Source organism: Strigops habroptila, chromosome 2 (assembly GCF_004027225.2).
Source record: "Strigops habroptila isolate Jane chromosome 2, bStrHab1.2.pri, whole genome shotgun sequence".
NCBI classification, from domain to species: Eukaryota; Metazoa; Chordata; class Aves; order Psittaciformes; family Psittacidae; genus Strigops; species Strigops habroptila.
This window is the reverse complement of record NC_044278.2, coordinates 12,805,906-12,825,290: the sequence shown is the minus strand read 5'-3', so window position 1 is coordinate 12,825,290 and position 19,385 is coordinate 12,805,906. Positions and strand designations below refer to the sequence as shown.

Genomic DNA, 19,385 nt, shown 5'->3' with positions numbered 1-19,385 from the left:
AGTGATCCTAGTTCTCAGTCTTCAAAGCAGAGAAACTTCTGTCCCAAATCTTTCCAATATGCATCTCTACAAATAACTGTAAATAGAATCAGTAATGAATTATTTCTTTTATGTGCCTTAATGCTAAGAAAAAGAATCAGAAGTGTATTTGTGTTCACCTTTTGAATGGACTTTGGATGCAGATGAGTGAGAGCAAAAAGAAAGCCAGCATATTGGCCTTCCTTTGCCTGAGGAGGAGCACTTGGATTCATAACTCACACTATCTTGCAATAGGCAGAGGCCTCCAGGCCCCAGAGCAGCAGGTTGAAACAGGCTACTAGCAGTGAGAATATCAGCCCAAAACAGGCTTCTTGGGTGGGCAGGATGGTAAGGCAGTTGCAGAGTAAAGCAGCAGCAAATAGTTGAGGCTGGGGGAGATAGAGAATCACATACTTCTGTTCAAAAAGATTTCAGTGGAACTCCAAGAGGCAGAAAGACTCTGTGAGAGGCAGAAGGGAACAAAAAATATAATTCTATAAGAAATAGAGGTGTTAAGAAGAGAAGGTGGGTGGAAAGTTGCAGAAATGTATCCCTTTCCCTCCCTCACATTTTCTTTAAGGGCGTTTTTCTCAGAGCTTTTCCTCTTTTCTCCTCCCCACAGCAATCAGCCAAGCTGGGAAGAAAAGATTGTCTCTGACCTTACTAGTGTGTCTTGGCACAGAAGACTGGTAGTAAACAAGTAAACAGTTGACAAGTGCAGTAACCACGGGAACAGAACCTGCTCAGTGACAAGGATGAGGACTATTCCAGAGGTAAGGAAATGGGTCTGTCTTATAGTCTGCTGAGGTACCTTTGTTGCACCACTCTCTTTTTCTTCCGCTGTCACAGCTACAGTGCTTATTGCCTGAGAGAGCCAGAGCAGTTGAGTTTTTCACATGTTGGATCCAGAATGGGCTTGTCCCACTTTCAGAATTAATGATGTGGAATATGATGAGAGGATTTAGGAGTTTTTAGCCTTCCTATTAGTCATCCAAATGGTCATTTTGAGGCTGTATTCAGATCTGTTTGAAGCACTGACCAATAAGTAACAACAACATCATCATCATCTTCATCAACAACAACAACAATAATAATAATGATAATAATAATTTTCATCTTTCAACAAATGACTTTAAGTAATTACTTACGCAGAAACATGCAATCTTCCCCCCGCCACAAATAGTAGTGGGTAAACATGGCATAGTTTTCTGAATGTGAAAATGCCATGGTAAGCCTAATTTGTCGCCATGTAGTATGGTGTCTTTTTCCTGATTTGATGTCTTATATAAATAACTAGTAAAGTGTTAATTGCATTTTTACAGACAAATTGCACTGAACTGAATTGTTTCCTCAGGCTTGCTAAAATGTACAAAACATTCAAGAACAATAGAGATAAGTAAAAGTTTTGCATGTAACATTTACGTTGTGAATGTAGATCGTTCACCGTCTCCTACATGGTGAGAGATGAGAGCTTGCGCATTGAAGAATACTTTTTCTTCTTCCATTTCAGCCAAACTAATTTTCTGTTGCTCGCTTCCCTGCCATACTGATAGGTCATGACACTTATTCTCTACTTGAGGAGTAAAAGCTAAAGTGTTTTACCTACAAGGGTGTACAAAAGGAATTTGGAATTTCCTCCTTTATATTTCGCTGTACTTTGCCAGTATGATCATGTTCTCTGTTAGTACCTTTTAATAATAAGATTCACTTGTATGTACTTGCTTTCCATTCATTTACTCTGTATCCTGCCTAAAGAAGTCAAGAGAATAGGATTTTAAAGGAGAAAAGCTGTCAGGCATTTAACCCTTGTTAGCAGTTTCCTTGAGTCAAGTCAGCTGACATATGCTTTTGAGAGGCTTCTGTTAATGACTGAATAAAATATATGTTTGAAAGATATAAAATGAAGTCTGGTTTTCTATTTCTTTCTGTGTTTTCTGTCCTGGTAGTGTCTTTATACAGGGATTGTATATAGTATATTAAGCAAGATGATTAACAGCAGACTTATTTATTACATGCTCTGAGGTACTTAATTCTTGTAGGATTTTGCTTCATTTTTTCTTGGGATTTTTGTAAAGATCTGTGTTTTCTGTTTTTGTGGCAAAGAAAATAGATAGATACTGGGTGTGGTGACAAATGCAGTTTAGCTGCAGCATTTGAAATGAGCAAACTGTGATTATGCCAGACTGTAACAGAATAAGCAACCACCAGTCCTAGCCATCCTGTTATCAGCTTTATGGGCTCAAAAAGGCTTTGATATCTTCAGGAGGTATATGCAAGGTGATTCCATAAACCAGAAGGAGTTATGGAGGGACAGCTGGCAAGCTGCCTTTCTGATGAATAATTCATAACACTGTGCAACAGCTTTAGCTGAAAATAACAGGGAAACAAATGAGGTGAGAAAGCTCCTGGGGGAATAGTCACCTAGATGAGTTGGATGACTGTTGATATTCTGGCACTAGTCCTGTGAGTTATTTTCTAAGAGATTAGGTGGCAAATGGAGTATATGACCAGTGATAACTTTAATATGAATTTTTCTTTCTTAATTTTTTCTGTTTGTCTTATTTTTCTCTCTTCAGACCCATGACCAGGAGCTGAGAACAGGTGCAAAGAAAGAACGATGCCTTCAGAGAAAATGCTTACTTCTGTGTACACTTCTTCTCAGTACTCTCCTTGGGTTTACAATGCTTATCACCTACATCGTGATGACTTGTGGTCTAGGTATAATACAGGATATCCTTTCCCCTGCTTCATCATCCACCCCAACTGTAAGACCCCTTTCTCTCCTGCCTGCCTCCATTGTGTATTAGGCTTAGTATCTGTGTTCAGAATGAGATTTTCGGATTCTCAAAGTATCATAACACTGGTTGTAAAAAAGATATGCTGTTCTGCCTCTCCCTTGGGCCATAGTGGAAAGAGATCCCTACACCCATCCTCCTCCTCTGCCTGCCAGCTAATATGCATGGGCCCAGTTTTGGGAGAGAGCATCATTGCACTGTCTTGCATCTCATCATCACATCGTGCTCTGTCATAGTCACCTCCAGGAAACTGTTCTGAATCTGAGATTTGGAGCTCCTCCTCCATCTTTCCACCTCTGACCAGACCAAAAGTCTGGTCCTAGTTTTCTAGCACAGACCAGTACAGTTACAGTCTAGAAAGAAAAGTCATGATCTTTTGCTAAGGAGGAGAGCTGTAAGCATGGACCAGAAATACTAATTTGCCTTTCAAATTCGTTGAACAACTCTCTGCAAAATGGTCTGTGTGAATGTTTATGTGTATAGAATGCTCAGTAGTGAATGTGCATTCATATTAGAGGATACAGACATTCCCTGCTCCAAAATAAACATTATTGACTCTTTTTCTTTAACCCCTGTGTTGGGGTTCACTACAGAGACCAAGGAAAAACTGTTAGTTTAGATTTTGTCTGTTTCCACTCTGCCTACCTCTTCCCATGTCAACTGTTGAACCCATAGTATGGAAAGTCTTTGTCTTGCAAGTGGCTTTTTTCAGCAAATAATTGATCTGATCTGATGTCGATACAAGATACTGAAACAAATGAGAACATATACCCAATTATTTGAATTGGTTTAGATAAAGAGAGTTTTAGATCAAAGCAAGATATACTAGAAAGTCTTTGTTCTGTTCTAACAAATGTCATTGCTGAGAAATGTTTCCCATGCTTGGACATCTGCCTCCATGTTTACAACTTATCTCCTTACTTCCTCAGTGCTATGTCCTTCTTCTGCTTCATGTGTTCACACTTTCAATTGCTTCTTGTTTATCATTTGGCCAAATTTGGCTGATTCAGAGGAAATACACTGAGAAGGCAGAATAATCCAGCCTGTGACTGCCTAGATAATATGAAGAGAGGACATTACCTCTGGACTGATTACCTGTCCTTTATTTAAATAATCTTACTTACAGAGTGTAAATGCAATCTTCCTGTGAAGTGAAAGACAGAACACACTTTGTTCCACAGTCAGCGAAAACTTACAAGGAATTTGACACTCTGCATGCAAAGGCGTTTTTACCAAACAGAAATCTTTGGGGGGAAATGTCCCACAGATAACTCATTTTTGTTGTTGTTTGGAGCTGTTCTCACTCTCCACTGTTACTGCTTAGTTCTCTCCTATTTACTTCCTGCCCAGGATCCTGTGATGTCGAGCTGGGTCTTACACTGTTGGCCAGACTCCTGGATTCTAGGAATGACACTGTGGACCCCTGTGAGGATTTCTACAAATATGCTTGTGGCAGCTGGGAAGGCAAACACTCAAGCAGAGCCACAGAAGAATCACTAAACGTATTTGATGTGTTGATGGAAGAAAACCAGTTGATCCTGAAAAGACTTTTAGGTAGGGACAGATGAGTGGTGTGTTATGTTCAGCATTTTCCTCAGTCAGAACTGACAATACCAGTAATGAAGAGCACAATCATTTGCAAGAGGGTCTGTGTCCAGTCTTTTCATTCTTCTGTCATTACAGGTACAGATTTATTCTTAAGCATGTCATATTACAATAGCTGCATTTTATGCATTTTATTTCCACTTGCCAAGTGTAACAGATGAAAGTCACACTGTGAAATTCTGATGGAAACCCAAACTATTTTCCTGTTGCCTTGTGAAAACAGACCTTTGTTGCTGTGCTTGTCCGAATGTGCACTCTGGTCATATGTCCTGATTCGATGTGGGACTGAAGCCCAGATACACACCACCTTCCTGTTGTGCTCCTGTTTCCATGCAAAGAAACTCACATATTTGGCTTCAGGAAGAGTCATGGCACTTGCTTTGAGTGACTGTGGGAAGTCTGGTTGTGCTTACCAAGTTATTCTGAATCAAAGTGCAGTTTAGTATTTTCTTACAACCTTTCTCTGCTCTAATGTTGCCCCAACATTTTTTTAATCACTTTTGTAGTTTTTGATTTTTTTTTTTTTTTCCTAAGAGGAGCCACAGTTTGGGATAAGAGGCTCAGCTAAGGAGAAAGCAATCCAGTTCTATCACTCCTGCATGGATACCCAAAAGATAGAATCCCAAGGAACTCAGCCATTGAAGGACCTCCTAAATCAGGTGAATGTTTGTGCTGTTTCCTTTCCCTCCAGAAGATAATTCCTGCAGGGAAAAGGAGAGTAAGTGTGAAGTTAAGGTCATATGATCCTGCATGATGGAATTTTGCTAGCATCCAGCCCTGAAATAAGCTCATGGTTCACAGCACAACTTCCAACTGATGAACCTTCTATATTTAAATACTGTTTCAAGATCTGATTTTCTAACATCAAGTACCCGAATTTCTCCTCATGTCCTTACAGATCACTTTAGGACTGTACAACAACCAAGACTGTAAAGAGGGATCACTTCTAATCTGAGAAGCTCAGTTTCAATAGTATCCTCTTTCCTCTCTCTTTCTTCTCCTGCTTTTTTCCTATACACCTTGTTGTGTTGATAGCTCCTTTTCCCTGTGTCATTTTGAAGTTTCTTGCTTTGCTTAAGTGAAAGTGACACGTCACCTTAAAGAAAACAGGGTATGTAGAACTCTTCATGAGTTTCCCCTGTTGCTCTCTGCTTTGCTGCCGCTCAGTTGTCATCATGACTGAGCTCATAGGAGTGAAAAGGAAGATTTAGTAAATATGGATCAAGCAAGTATTTTTCTCACCTGCTGTCTTGCTCTCTCCCTCCCTCTCTAGATTGGTGGATGGAATATCACAGGTGTGGGAAAAGCAAAAGATTTTAATGAAACTCTTCAGACTCTCATGGGCAGATACAGCACCTTTCCCTTTTTCAGAGTCCTTGTGGGACCTAGTCCTTTTGACCTCAAGACCAATATTATTCAGGTAAGTGGACTAAAGAAAGAAAATTATCTACTGGGAATAAGGAGCCAGTTACACAGCCCATGAGGCCCAGGCTTGCTGAAGTTAAGCCTGTGTTCTCTGAAGAAAGTTTTCCTAAATGTCAGTAAGCTTCTTGATTTTATTAAATAAAAAGCACTTATTTCTGGAAAATGAGCAGATGAGGAAGAAGAAATTGCTTACTTTCTCTCATCTCTTCTGCCTGACAGTGTAGAATGTACTTTGTTGTGGAAGGGTCTAGTTGTTCTTATGTTTGAGATACAACTAGTACAATAATGGACAATAAGTGCACAGTGTATTATGAATTTTGCAGTTCACTGTTGTGGTTTAAACATGATAGGCAGCTAAGCACGACACAGCCACTTATTCACTCCCCCACTCAGTGGGCTGGGGGGGAAATCAGAAGAATAGAAATGTGAAAACTCACGGGTTGATAAAAAGACATTTCAATAATTAAAAAAAAAACAAAAAAAACCAAACAAACGAACAAACAAATTAAAAAAAGAAGTGATGCAAAAAAACCCCTAATTGCTCACTGCCAACCCTGGCCAACCTCCTTCACCCCACTTTTATTGTTAAACAGGACATCACATGGTATGGAATACACCTTTGCTCTGCTGGGTTCAGCTGTCGCAGCTGTGCCCCCTTCCAGCTTCTGGCCCCCACAGCCTGTGGGCTGGTAGGGCAGTATGAGGAGCAGAAAAGGCCTTGACACTGCATAAGCACTGCTCAGCAATAATTAAAACATCCCTTTATTATCAACACTAATTGTTTTAATCATAAAGTCTCATACAAGCTTCTATGAAGGAATTTAACTCCATCCCAGACAAAACCAGTGCCCCATGTAGAAATATTTAAAAATGTGGTTTACATGTGACTCTCACTCACTGCAGGTTTGTAAATGAACTGCAGAACATGATAGATCCAAAAAATTACATAGCAAACATTTTCCTAAAGTGAAAACAATTTATTAACGTTTCAGATTTTGTGACACAAAAATTAACAATGCCTGTTGAGCACATCCTCACATTCCCAGTGTTTCTGGAAACAGTGAGATGTTTTTCCTTTGCTTCTTTTTGCAGATTGACCATCCTGAGTTTGAGATGCCACCTGAGAGTAAATTCAAAGAGAAAAATTATCTTGAGGTAACATATCAGAGGCTGAAGAAAGGTAAAAATAGCTATTTGGTGTAGGGATCTCCTTGAATTGCCTCCTGGGTCAGAGTGGTCTGTTCCCATGGGTTACGGTCAGTGACCTCGGAAAATGTCTCCAGAAGGAATTATTTACAAAACTCTCGTCTTTTCAAAAAAGACAGTTTGTAAAATGTAACCCATTTTTAGAGGCAAGGTTTAAAACTTCTAGTGTAGAAACAGAATATTATTGTTTTCATTTGCATTTGTTAAGAAATATGAACCTGGGCGTCCCTCTAGGTTTCCCCTTGAATGTTCGTATCCAAAATAAGGCTTTATAACTTCAAATCTGTGTATTGGTGGAGGGGTAGCTAACATTTTAAAAGTTATTTTAAAATGTTTTAAGCTAAGCTGGGGAAACAAGCTCTTGGACGCTGGGAGTCATGGCAACAAAGTTAATTTCATCACAGCTCTGTCATTTGTCTGAACTTTATAAAAAACTGATTCTGATATTTAATGTTACTTTAAACTGGGACAAAAATAGCCTTTTGGGAATTCAATGTTCTTCACTGGGAGAGGAGCTCTACTTGGCAAACTCTTCCACCTGAAGAATTACATAAGACAGTGAAGAAGGACTGCAGTGGTTTTGAAAGATTGAAACTTGTATGGTCAAGACGGATGGTCGAATGGATGGATGAATAGGTTGACTAATTTTCAGTCAAGTTTCTCCCACTGGTCATATGCTCTGTATTGCAGGTTCTCCGTGTGTATCTCACATATTTGAAGAAACTGGGGGGCCTACTTGGAGGGCCACAGGATGGTCCCCCAGATTCTTTTTCCCTTACCTTGTCCTTCATCTCTAACCTCCAGCGAGTTGTCACCCCACTGCAGGAAAGACAGCAGCGGGGGATGCTGTTCTTCCACACTACCATTAGGGAGCTACAGGTATCTATGCCTTAGAACTTGAGCCATACAATAACACGTCGTTCACATTCTGAAGACCCAGATCAAACGAGATATAAGAGAATCTGCTTAGATGGCGTTCCCTTGCAACTTACACTTAAAGACTGTTGAGCTTTAAATAACCTATTAACTTGCAGTCTTTTATTGACAGTGGTTGGATTTTTCAGGCACACAACTCTCTCTCCTCCCCAGTCCTAATTCAATAATAAAAAAGGCAATTTCTTTTTCTACTGTAATCAATGCCTCATAAAAACAGTATAACTTGCTGAAAGTATCTCTTAAGGGTATTAAAGAGACTGCACCAATTTCCCTATTATTTCTTGTCAGTCAATTTAGATTCATAGTTCAGCATGGAAGCTTTGTTTTACTTCTAGGAAAAGGCACCTGCTATAGACTGGTTGTCATGTCTCCAGGCTGTCTTCCATCCTATGCAGATGAACCTGTCTCAGCCAATTGCAGTGCATGACATGGATTACATAAGAGGCATGTCACAGCTTATCGAACAATGGCACAAGGAAAGGTAGGAGTCAATCTCTATGGTTGTAGTTGTTCATGCCTCAAGGAATATTAACCATAAATTAAAGAGGTCTGCGTTAGAGTCTGCTGAACAATTGCAAGGCTGCTGTGGCTTTATATCTGCAGGTTTAGCTAGTACTAAGGCTTATAATATATTCGCAATAGACTTGCACATGCACGCAATATATATGTATACACATATATATGTGTCACACAGATAAATAGAGAAGGAACACACTGCCTTTACTGGCATACCCCTTTCCCTCCCCTCCCCACCTCCAGCACTCATGCAAATATGAACAGCTCAGACAGCCTGATCCTACTTCTCTTCTCCAGCTGATCAGGATTGGTCTATACTAGCGAAATATATATATACACATACACACAATGTGGATCATTCCAATATCTGGTCTTAGATATTCAGACCAGCTATATGTCCAGAAGCTAGCCCCAGATCCCCTGGTGTCCACAGCTGCTGGCACCTGGATATGTGAGCTCCTGCGTCTTGCAGCCTTACTTTGGTTGCTGATACTCTGGTCTCTTCCTGTTAGAAACACACACATATGAGCAGATCTCTCCAGTAGCTGGTCCAAATCACTAGGCAACTCTCAGACCCCTGTACTCTCTAGCAGCTAGCTTGAACCAAACTCCCTCCAGTAAATTTTCAGACTCCTTGTCTCTCCAGTATCCCATCCCCACACACAGAGAGTAGAATGTTATTTAAGAATAGCATTTAATAAGAAAAGACAGATTCTGGTGACCATGTGCAGGGCACAGTCAGACAGATGTCATGGCAAGCCACAAGTTTACACTCAAACATTCTCTCTTACCTCTTTTCTTCTCCCTTTTCCCATGTGTGTTCCCCCCTATCCACCATGATCCTTCCCTTTCCCTGCCTTTGGTCCTTCCCACAAACATCACGTAATAAGTCTCACAGAATCCCACAGACCCCTCAAAATATTCTATAATAAGTTTTACCCAGTCCTAAAAATGGTCTTTCTCCTGCTTCCCATAAAGAATCCTGTGCCACAGCAGGCAATTACCCTTGAGTCTTCATGGTGTTCTGGGAGAGAGTTTCTTTGGTTGGCTCATGCCAAATCATCCTCCTCTGATAGACAAAGGTGTAGCCCATTCAGAGTACTTTGTTGTCATTACTCAGGCTATTAGGGTTCCTCTGCCGTAGATTATTTCTCTCACACTTGCCATACCTCTGTGCTTATAGTAACCAGCCTTCAATCTTCAGTCCTTTTAAATGCCATTTTCCTACAGGGTCCTTCACATTTATATGATTGTTTGTCTGGTTGGGAATCTCTCCCCAGCCCTTGACAGTCGATTCCAAGATGCACGCCTGGAACTATCTAAGATTCTTTATGGAAAAATGGGATCTAGAATGGTGAGTTAGGCTTTAACTGCCTTTATTCAGCCTCCCCAGCAGCTGAACACGCTGTGACATGCCTTGTGGATGTTCTTTCAATGCCTTGTCTGGATGGATGTTTCTTAGATTTGGGGAGGAAAACTCTCACTAGGCCATTAACTGCTTCCTTTTTCTCAAAGAAATGTGGGAGTAGACAAGACACAAAAAACTTCAGAGAGCTAAATGCACTGTATCATGGGATAGGGAACAATATATAGATGGTCACCTTTCTACATATTTTTCTCAGCTAGCATATGTATCTTCATCTTGTGTGAAAATAAGTGGAGTAAATGTTTTACTTGATTAAATTTTTCTGAGATAGCTTAAATGGAACTATATTACTTATCATTCACTGCTGTCATTTTTAGATAGCAGCAAGTATGTTACGGACTGTAGATCTACGTATCTTTTTACTGTATTCCTATCTCTCTGTCCTCACTCTCATGTGTCTCTATTTCTTTCTCTGTTCTTATAGATTCCAGCTGAGCGCTGGAGGAAGTGCTTGACTGATACCAGCTCTTTCTTTGAGCCAGTTCTAGGGCAGATGATTGTGCAAGAAATTTTCCCTCAGCAGACCAAGACACTTGTAGGTATTCATCCTATTAATCCCAAGCAGAGCTCAGCTTCATCTTTCTTTTTTTGACATTCCAGCTTAAGACCACATCAAGGCAGCAAAATTATGTGTAGGTTTTATACTTTTTTACATATTCCTGTACTTATGCACTTCCCCTCCTTTTTGGGGAATGAAAGATGTCAGAAACAGGTATTGCTGTCATTGGTAGAATAGTCATTGCTAAATGCCAGTTATTAGCTTTGTATCAACTGCTAGCAAAGTCATGTGTGCAGCACCATTACTTATGACAGCCCTACAAATGCATGCAATTTCGGTGTGCTTCCTGGAATGACAGTGCTAACAGCATTCATCACCAGTCTGACATATTTAAATAAGACTTTCAATTCCTAAACCATTAATGGATTGTATGACCAGTTGTACAGAAACAAATCAATGCCAAAACATTCTGAGTGGATCCACAGTAAAAGAAACACCTGCCTGCAGTGTGGGATTATTCTTTTTCCTTTGATGACCAGAATTCCTTTTTCTTCAAGGGAAGTTAGCTCAGGCACCAAGTTATATAAAAAGCTTGCAGTGTATAAACTGACAAGAGTAAATAACTGCAGCAGAAGTTAACAGAAAACTAAGACTACATGTAGTGAAGCACAAAGCTGAATGAGCAAAACATAATTTTGTGAAGGAGACACTAAGGTTGCCATAAATTTGGAAAGGGAGACATCAGCATGAAATACTTGCAGATACTGAATTCTAATCTTAGTCAAGAAGTGGGGCAATCACTTTGTCCATTCCTATCCCAAAAGGGATTGAACGAAAAAGAATTATGTTTCATTCTTAGTTACAATGAGAGGCAAGATGAAAAGGTGTGAGAGAGAGAATGATAAGCCCCATGAGGAACCACTGGATGCCAAATAACTTAAGCCTAAATCATTGTAGAACTGAAATGTCCTCTTTCATCACAAGAAGAGGAATTTTCCCTCAATTACTCTGTGGTTGAATTGCTGGAACATAGAAAGATGGTAGCTAAGCCTGAAAAATGTTTTTCTGCAGTTCTGGCCATGCCTTCTTTTCTTCATGGCAGGCTGAGCAGATGTTCTCTGAGATCCAAGATGCCCTCTATGACCAACTGGATCAGTTGAAGTGGATGGATGAACAAACTCGCCAAAAGGCTAAAGTCTTGGTGCGTGCAGAAGGCAAAAGTTACTGAGACCTTCCTTTCCCTGGAATCTTTGCAGACATATTCCATGTTCATGTATTCGTACCTGCTTCTATAGGCACACAAGCTTAAATAGATGTCTTATACACACTGAGAATTTTAAGTGGTTCTATTAGTGCCATCATGCACATGTGATCATACACTTATGTAGGCATAGAGAGGCTCAGTGTTTGTTTGTCCATTGGATACTCTGAATTAATTGTATTGAGATACAGTTCAGTTCAATACACCCAGAGAGGTTAAAAACTACGAAGGTGAATGCCACAAAATAATGTTATAAAGAAAAAGAAGATTAGAACAATATTAATCCTCAGGTCATTGAATTAAGAAAGCAAAGTAGCAAGAGAAGATGTCTTTTTGAAACAGAGTAGCTGTCATTTTGAAGGGTTGAATCACAGATCATATTTAGGTTGTTTAGAAATAGAGTTTTAAAACTACTTCTAAAATGTAAAGCCTTGTATTGCTCATGTTTGTTGTTGTTGTTATTATTATTATTATTATTAGGTTTCCAAACTACAAGTGGAGATTGGCTATCCAGCTCACATACTCCAGACTGACAAAGTGAACATGGAATACCAGAATGTGAGCTATATAATGTAAACATGCTTGCCTCATTATTGGCAGTTTACCTGTACCAACTGCTATCTTGTCTGCTCCTAAAAGAGGCTATGACCTCTGTACCAATGCACGTTTTCTGAGAACATACGGGCCCAGAGAATCTTCATGTATTTCTTCGATATTGTTGCTTATATTTAGAGTGTGGGTGGCGTGATAGAGATTGGTTGTGACCTGCTTGTATATTCTGTTTGGCCTGCAGATAACATTCCTGTCGTATCTTAAATTGAAGTCTTTAGAACTGGGAGAGAAAAAACCACAAGTATTCCATTGGTCTGTCTTTTGATGAACCCTTTTTTGACCCATGGGGCTTTTTCTCATACTGTCCAGTTAATTCCTTACTCATGCCCTATGACAGTCACATTACCTGTCTCTTCCCTCAGCTGGTGATAAATGAAGACACTTTTTTCCTCAATGTGGTGGCTTGCCTGAAAGTACAGAGGGAAAATTCTTACTTGAAACTCCTTCAGCATCACTCACAGGATAAGTAAGTGTCAGATAGCGATCTAAAAAATACAGCAGAATCACACACTTGTGGACTAACTGAGGTTGGGAAGGGACCTGGACCATCTAGTCCAGCCGTCCTGCTCAAAGTAGGATCAGCTAGAGTAGGTCACTCAGGACTGTGTCCAATTGTATGCCTATATCTCTCTTTTACTGCGGAAGGAGGAGTAGTGCAGATGGAGGAGGGGTGTGTGTGTGGAACTGGACACACTACTTCCGGATGTGGTTTCACCAGTCCTGAGTAGAGGAGCTGCCAGCGACACTTCTCCTAATGCAAGACAAGGTGCTGTTGTCGTCCTTTGATGCAAGACTGCATTGCTGCATCCTGCTTAAAAACCTCTTGAATATGGCAGCCTGTCTTGCACTCAGCCTGAGCTCATGCTACCAAAAACCCCCACTGTTGTGGAGGGGGCCTCAGACCCCTGGAAAAAAAAGAACATTTTTTGTCCATAAACCCTTGATTAAGGGAGCTAGCTGGTTGTCCTGGACTTAGCAGCAAAACAAACAGCAAAGCACTGTGGTGATGTGAGTGCTGGCAGGATTACCTCAAAGGCATGACATATGATGCTTCATAAGGCAGGCAGTGTTCACAGGCATGCTTAGGACTTCACACTGCCTGAAGGGTTTCTGTGCAGGACTTCACAAGAGGTTATGAATCCTGACTTACTTGGCAGGAAAGTTGTGAGGGTGAATCCCTTAATGTGTATGAAAGCAAAGCTACTAGTTCTGACCATCTGTAAGCAAGTGCAGGTTTATTTCAAACACCTTTAACTGTAGAAAATGTGAATTTCATTATTTGGTGCTGCTGCATGAACAGCTGTACTGAGCAGACCATTTCTGCAAGCCCAATGGAGGAAAAGAGTAAGGGATAAGGAGTTAATACATTTTATTTCTCTTTTTCTGCTTCTAGCTGGCATGTGTCCCCCTGGACTGTGCGTTCATACTACTCAATAAGGCACCACATGGTGGTCTTTCCTGCTGGAATGTTCCGCAGCCCTTTTTTCCACACAAAATTTCCCAGGTATGAAGGGGCTGCAAAGGTGGAAGCTGAATGTAGTCCCTTGGCTAGTTGGAACTAGATGATCTTAAGGTCCTTTCCAACCCTAACCATTCTATGATTCTATGATTCCATGATTCCATGATTCCATGATTCTATGATTCCAACCTCTTGTAGCAAGATCACCAATGCTAGACAAGAGTAATTGTAGTCAAATCTTCATGATTTTAATTTGCCTGGCCAGTTTTATGCATCATTTTTCATTAGAGAACTGTTGCAAGATTACTTCTGCATCCATAATGCTTTTGTATGATTACCATTGCCATTGCTATTTGTGCAGCAGGTCAGGCAGTAGTGAGTAAATGACATATTTCAACAACAATGCATCTCATTAGAATTCATAACGGCAGAATCTCATTCACAGACTCTTCATTATTATGATGGCTTATTAGCTACAAATACTTTAATACAAGCCCATAGTAAAATTTTAAGCATTGGTATAGTAATTTACACTAGTATTTGCATTTTTACAGAGTGTACCGCATCTAAGAGACAGTGCTTCTGGGTGTTCTCCGGGTAGAATGCTCCTGTGCAGCCCACAGTTGTGCTCAGTGGCCATAAGGAATGCTCACCTGCCCCCTTTTTCTTTTCAAAAGCACTCCTTTCATGTTTATTTTTCAGCGCTGTGAACTTTGGAGCCATCGGGGTCTTCATGGCACATGAACTTCTTCACACATTCTACGGTTACGGTGGGTACTTCCTGTGGTGTCTTTGTTTATTCTTCCAGGTCCCCACTGGTACTTTCTCTCAGGGGATCTTAAATCCTGGCCCCTATATCAATGTACACATATATTATTAAGGTAGATTAAGCTAAGAAAAACCCACTACAGGCCATGCTGACTACTAAGATGACCCAATGGTTAATGTGAGGAATACAGGTGAATGCCAGAAAAACCTTTACTTTTTCGGACTTTTTTCTCCCACAGTGCTGCCTGGGGGCTGTCCTACATGCGACAGGGGTGTACTACAAAAATCTATAGACTGCTTGGTTGAACAGTATGAAAGCTATGGCTCTAAGGTCAATGGTACTTTTACACTGTTGGAGAATACAGCTGACACTGGAGGGCTTGCCATTGCTTACCAGGTATTTTAGGATACTTACCTCTCTAATCTCACAGTCTCACCACACAACTCAGCCGCTGTGTCACAAGATTGCTATGCTGCATCCCCCTCCTACATACTGTTCCAGTTCCAAATTTCTTACATGCCTGTGCCAGTGCAGCATGTGCCCTGCACGTCCTCTGCTGCTCTAGGCATGGTTTCCTCACAAAGCTCTGCCCATAACCTCACTACTTCCATGTAAGATCACTTCTCCCCTTCACCAGTTCTGGGGTGGGCCTTTCTTCCCCATTTATCTCATGCATACGAAAGCCTGTTACTATTTATATGTTTATGTTATACCTGAGGAACTAAGCTGAAACATGACCCAGAATTCTGTGTGATGGTAAAATGACTCTATAATGATGTTTTCAGCAATACTCGAGTCTAGGCAGAATTTTTTATTTCCTTACACAGTGGTTCAGCAGTTTAATCAATTACTGAGTGCAGGGTGCTCTGAGATCTCTAGGTCTCAGATGGTACTTGCTATATTCTTACATGGGAAAGTTGGGAAGTAGAACTTGTTTTAATTTTTATTCAAATATTTGTGACTTGCTTCGATAGTAATTTTCATTCTTTTATAGTGCAGTCACCACATCTCTTAAAAGGATGTGTATGTAGTAGAGTCTGAAATGGGAAGCAATGGAGTTATGTTGTTATTCTCCCATCTTGGAGTTTTTAGGGGCATGGTCAGCAGCAGGGACTCTCAGAATGAAGAGAGATACAAACTTGCTAATTTATTAAATATATACTAGATTTATATATTTCATTGACAGAAGACATGGGTTTGGGACACTATCTGAAGGGGAATTTATTGTTATTAATTTTCTCTCTACACAGGCCTATAAGAATTGGCTGAAAAAGCACAAAGAAGAGAAGGATTTACCTAAGATTGGACTTTCACATGACCAGCTTTTCTACCTCAGTTTTGCTCATGTAATGAATTTTAGGCAACTTGTGTCTCTCTCACTCTCCATTGTCTTTCACATTATTACAGTTTGTCTTTCTCAATATTCAATCACTTTTCCCCCCTCTTCCCAGAACTGGGAATGACCAATGTTTCCAAGAGAAAAGAAAACTAAAATTCACATACAGGACCCCTAACCTGTTACAGATCTCAAAGCTAACAAAAGACCTCTCTGCAAATATATCTTTTCCAAAGCTCTGAAATACACCAAAATTAAGTTGTTGCAGACAAGTTGTGTCAGCGAAAGCATGTTTCATTGCCAGCTTCTGAGTACTTTTTTACTGTTGTGAGCAATCTTGAACATGAAAAGTGGAATTTTACTGGAAAAGGCACATATCTCTCCATGCCTTCCTTCAACCACTTCTCTGTCATGGTGTATAACAAGAGGTCATACCATTCTGAGTAGCTGAGAGTGAAAAAAAGAATTTTGAATGTTAATTAAAGAGCTAGAAGTACGTGCACACATTGTTGAAGATTTCTGTGGGAACCTGGTTTAATGATTTGTGAAAAGTTGTACCGTTGTCATTGTTGTGCAGTTGATTTCCTCATGATAGATCATTGGATTTCTCTACTCAGAAAAGTCACACTCTTATAAGTCACCGTAATTGTGCAAAGGAAAAGGTTTTGTGCATATATCAACTTTAGGTCAGAGAAGTGGGTAGAAAAGCAGTTCTGAAATCACAGGTTACTGGGTCTTGGTGGCAAGTTTTGCATTTCAGAGGCTGTCTGACAGCTATTGCATCATTTGTCAATGAATAAAAACTGAAAACACAAAAGTGAAGACTTAGATTGCTGGTTTAACACCAGTAAAGTCACATAACCTTCCACCCAATCTTTGAAGTAGTAATGGGATGTTGTCTAAGGATTAGCACTCATTGCTTTTGCGTAAGAATCTAAATCTAGACACTCAGACTACATCTACACCATTATTTTAGATGGAGTTCAAGTTTGCATGAGCCTAAACTCCTAGATGGTCTAAATTACCTGTGTTCTGTACTATGCAGTATAGAAAAAGAGCAGATGGCTTGTCAGATAGGGAAATAGGGACAGAGAGGCTTAAGGAAAGGGAAAAGGGTCAGAAATTGTGGTGGTGGAGAGAAAGAACTGAACATAGTTGGCACCCATGTGTGTTTCCTTGTTTACTCCAGCAGCCTCAGTCAAACATACAGGGGCATGAGAAGCCTAAAGTCTTGTTCATGTGAGGACTTTCAGACAGATTCACTTTCCTGGTTTGCTTCCTTTCAGGCAATGTGTGGAAACCAGGATCCTGAGAAATTACAGTCTTCCCTGAATACAGATTCACACAGTCCCCTGCCACTTCGTGTCTGTGGGCCTGTCAGCAATAGCCAGGACTTTGCCAAGCACTTCCACTGTTCCAGTGGATCCCCAATGAACCCAGACAAGAAATGCCACATCTGGTGATCTGCATGGAAAAAGAGGAAGAGAGGTATGACCGCAGGGAGAGGAAGGCGTGACTCGTAAAGTGTGACCATCTTCTCAAGGCCACTTGGGTGATGTGGTGCTCTTGTTCACTCTTCTACCTACATTTTCTTGTTATCTTTTTCTCAGCAGTTGATTGTAGCAAAATTATTAAACTGGGGTCATAAGAGGAAAGGGTCTTCTACTGCTCTCAGCACTTTGTCCTGGATATGACAACTAGAGTTTAGCAAATCCTAAAGGAGCAAGATGACTACCTGGTAGACAACAACTTCTGAGTCATTGTAAACAGAAGGACTGTTACATTATTAGTCACTCTGTTCAGTGCATTTCCCTGCCTATTCTTGCAACCTTACAGTCATGTTGAATGGGCAGAGCAATAAGGCAGAGCTCTAAGACTTGTTCACATAAGATTTGCTGTTAGGGAAATCCTATGGGTTACTGTGTGTTGTGGTTTAAGCCCAGCTGGTAACTCAGACACACGTGTGGCAAACCACACGTGTAGGTTACCAGAGAGGGAAGAATCCTCTTTTCTTCTTCTGCCAATAAATGGGGAAAGGAACTAGGAAAGACTCAAGGCTCTAGCTTCTAGGCTGAAAGATAAGTCACCTAATATTGAAGGTTGCTGAAGACCTTTCCTGTTCTTTCTTTGTTTCATCAGCAAAACTCCTAAGAGATAAAAGAGGGAAGAGGAAAGCATCCTCATTAGTGGGAGTAGGATTGGGAGCTGGGAAGAGTTTGTCTTTCTTCTTTCTTTCTTCTCCAACAAGATTCTATTTCTTTTTAGTCTATATTTAGAGTTGAGGATATGGTTGAGGGTGAAGGAACAGTCACAAGGGGTTTTAGAAGTCTCTGAAGACTGAACAATTGGAATTCCAAGAACTTCTCTGGATCCTGAACCTGGTTCTCTCATCCCTTCATTTGTAAACATATAGCATCCAAACAGAGTAGAGTTGCAGTAGGGGTTTACCTTCTACTTGAAATTTAATTTTATATATTAATTTGAAGGAAAAGAGAGCAAAAAGTAGTGTATTTTAGAGTAGCAGGAGACATGCTTAAAAGCACATTCTCAAGAGCAACCTAATAATTGCATCAAGTTCATGTTCTGATAATTAGAAAATATAGACCAATGGTCTAGAATTTACCAAAGTTGGTAAATATACAAAACACAACTACCTTTTGCATGTTCTTCAAAGTGTTCTTAATTGTGGGAAGATTTTGATTTTACTTATTATACTGGCTGCCTCGGGATTCTTTGTAGAACACGTGATGGCAAATGGAAATATCCCTTTTCAATGTAAGCATTGTACAAATTCTTAAAATCCTAATTACTCTGTTATTCCTTTCCAATACTGACTAATGCGGGTAAATATTTTCCAAGAACAGACTTTTCAGAGATTTTGTTTTCATTAGTTAACTAAAATATTAGTAAAGTGTTTGCTTCAGTGAAAAAAGTTGTTTGTATTGCAAACTCTTTATGACCTGTTTCTTTGTTCTGTATTTGTACTGTTCCCAGCATGACTGGAGTTCATAGCTGAACCTCACGAGTAATAAATAATAATATCTAGAATTAATTTTATACATTTGCATCATAAAAAATAACAAATTTGGCTTGTGCTTATTTTTACTCTTTAAACAGTGTATGCTCTTCCTCCACTCATTTAATGAATTTTGTCCTAGCAACATATCCAGAATATCTTTTAGATTAATAGCAATTAACATTGTACCAGACCTTGTGTGTAATATAGAAGTTACTTCAGTGTGCTGAGACTACTTGGCTTCTTTGTTTATTATGTATAGAAAAAGCAAAATCTATTGATGGTCTGCATTTTGAGGAGTCTTCAACTTTTCTTATATCTATCTTGTGCATGGCAGGGACAGGTCCCTGGAATATGCAATTTTTTCTTGTTCTTGCTGTGTATGATGAAATTATGAATATTTTGTTTTAAAGACAAGGTCACCTTGAAGTTGGTGAGTTCAATCAATTCTTGTTTATTACTATGATGTTTTTACACAAAGAATAAATGGGAAGTGTAAGAAGAGA

The 19,385-nt window shown here is 39.9% G+C and overlaps 1 protein-coding gene across 1 annotated transcript; it reads left to right on the top strand.

Annotated features, from left to right (window-relative positions):
* Positions 1-650: 650 nt before the first annotated feature.
* Positions 651-18,915, top strand: KEL (Kell metallo-endopeptidase (Kell blood group)). The gene is made up of 18 exons (XM_030471620.1): positions 651-791; positions 2,595-2,736; positions 4,164-4,367; positions 4,953-5,077; positions 5,692-5,838; positions 6,936-6,998; positions 7,740-7,928; positions 8,321-8,466; positions 9,732-9,855; positions 10,352-10,462; positions 11,529-11,627; positions 12,168-12,245; positions 12,662-12,765; positions 13,693-13,803; positions 14,461-14,528; positions 14,766-14,923; positions 15,778-15,873; positions 17,150-18,915. Exons 1-18 carry the CDS (start codon positions 774-776, stop codon positions 17,324-17,326), a joined length of 2,160 nt encoding a protein of 719 aa, XP_030327480.1. The 5' UTR covers positions 651-773; the 3' UTR covers positions 17,327-18,915.
* The last annotated feature ends 470 nt before the right edge of the window (positions 18,916-19,385 follow it).

Excerpts from the sequence above, each read along its gene's own strand:
- KEL (XM_030471620.1), top strand. Across the intron at positions 5,078-5,691 it reads TGAAGGACCTCCTAAATCAG|ATTGGTGGATGGAATATCAC; the intron begins GTGAATGTTTGT and ends CTCCCTCTCTAG. Across the intron at positions 15,874-17,149 it reads TCTACCTCAGTTTTGCTCAT|GCAATGTGTGGAAACCAGGA; the intron begins GTAATGAATTTT and ends GCTTCCTTTCAG.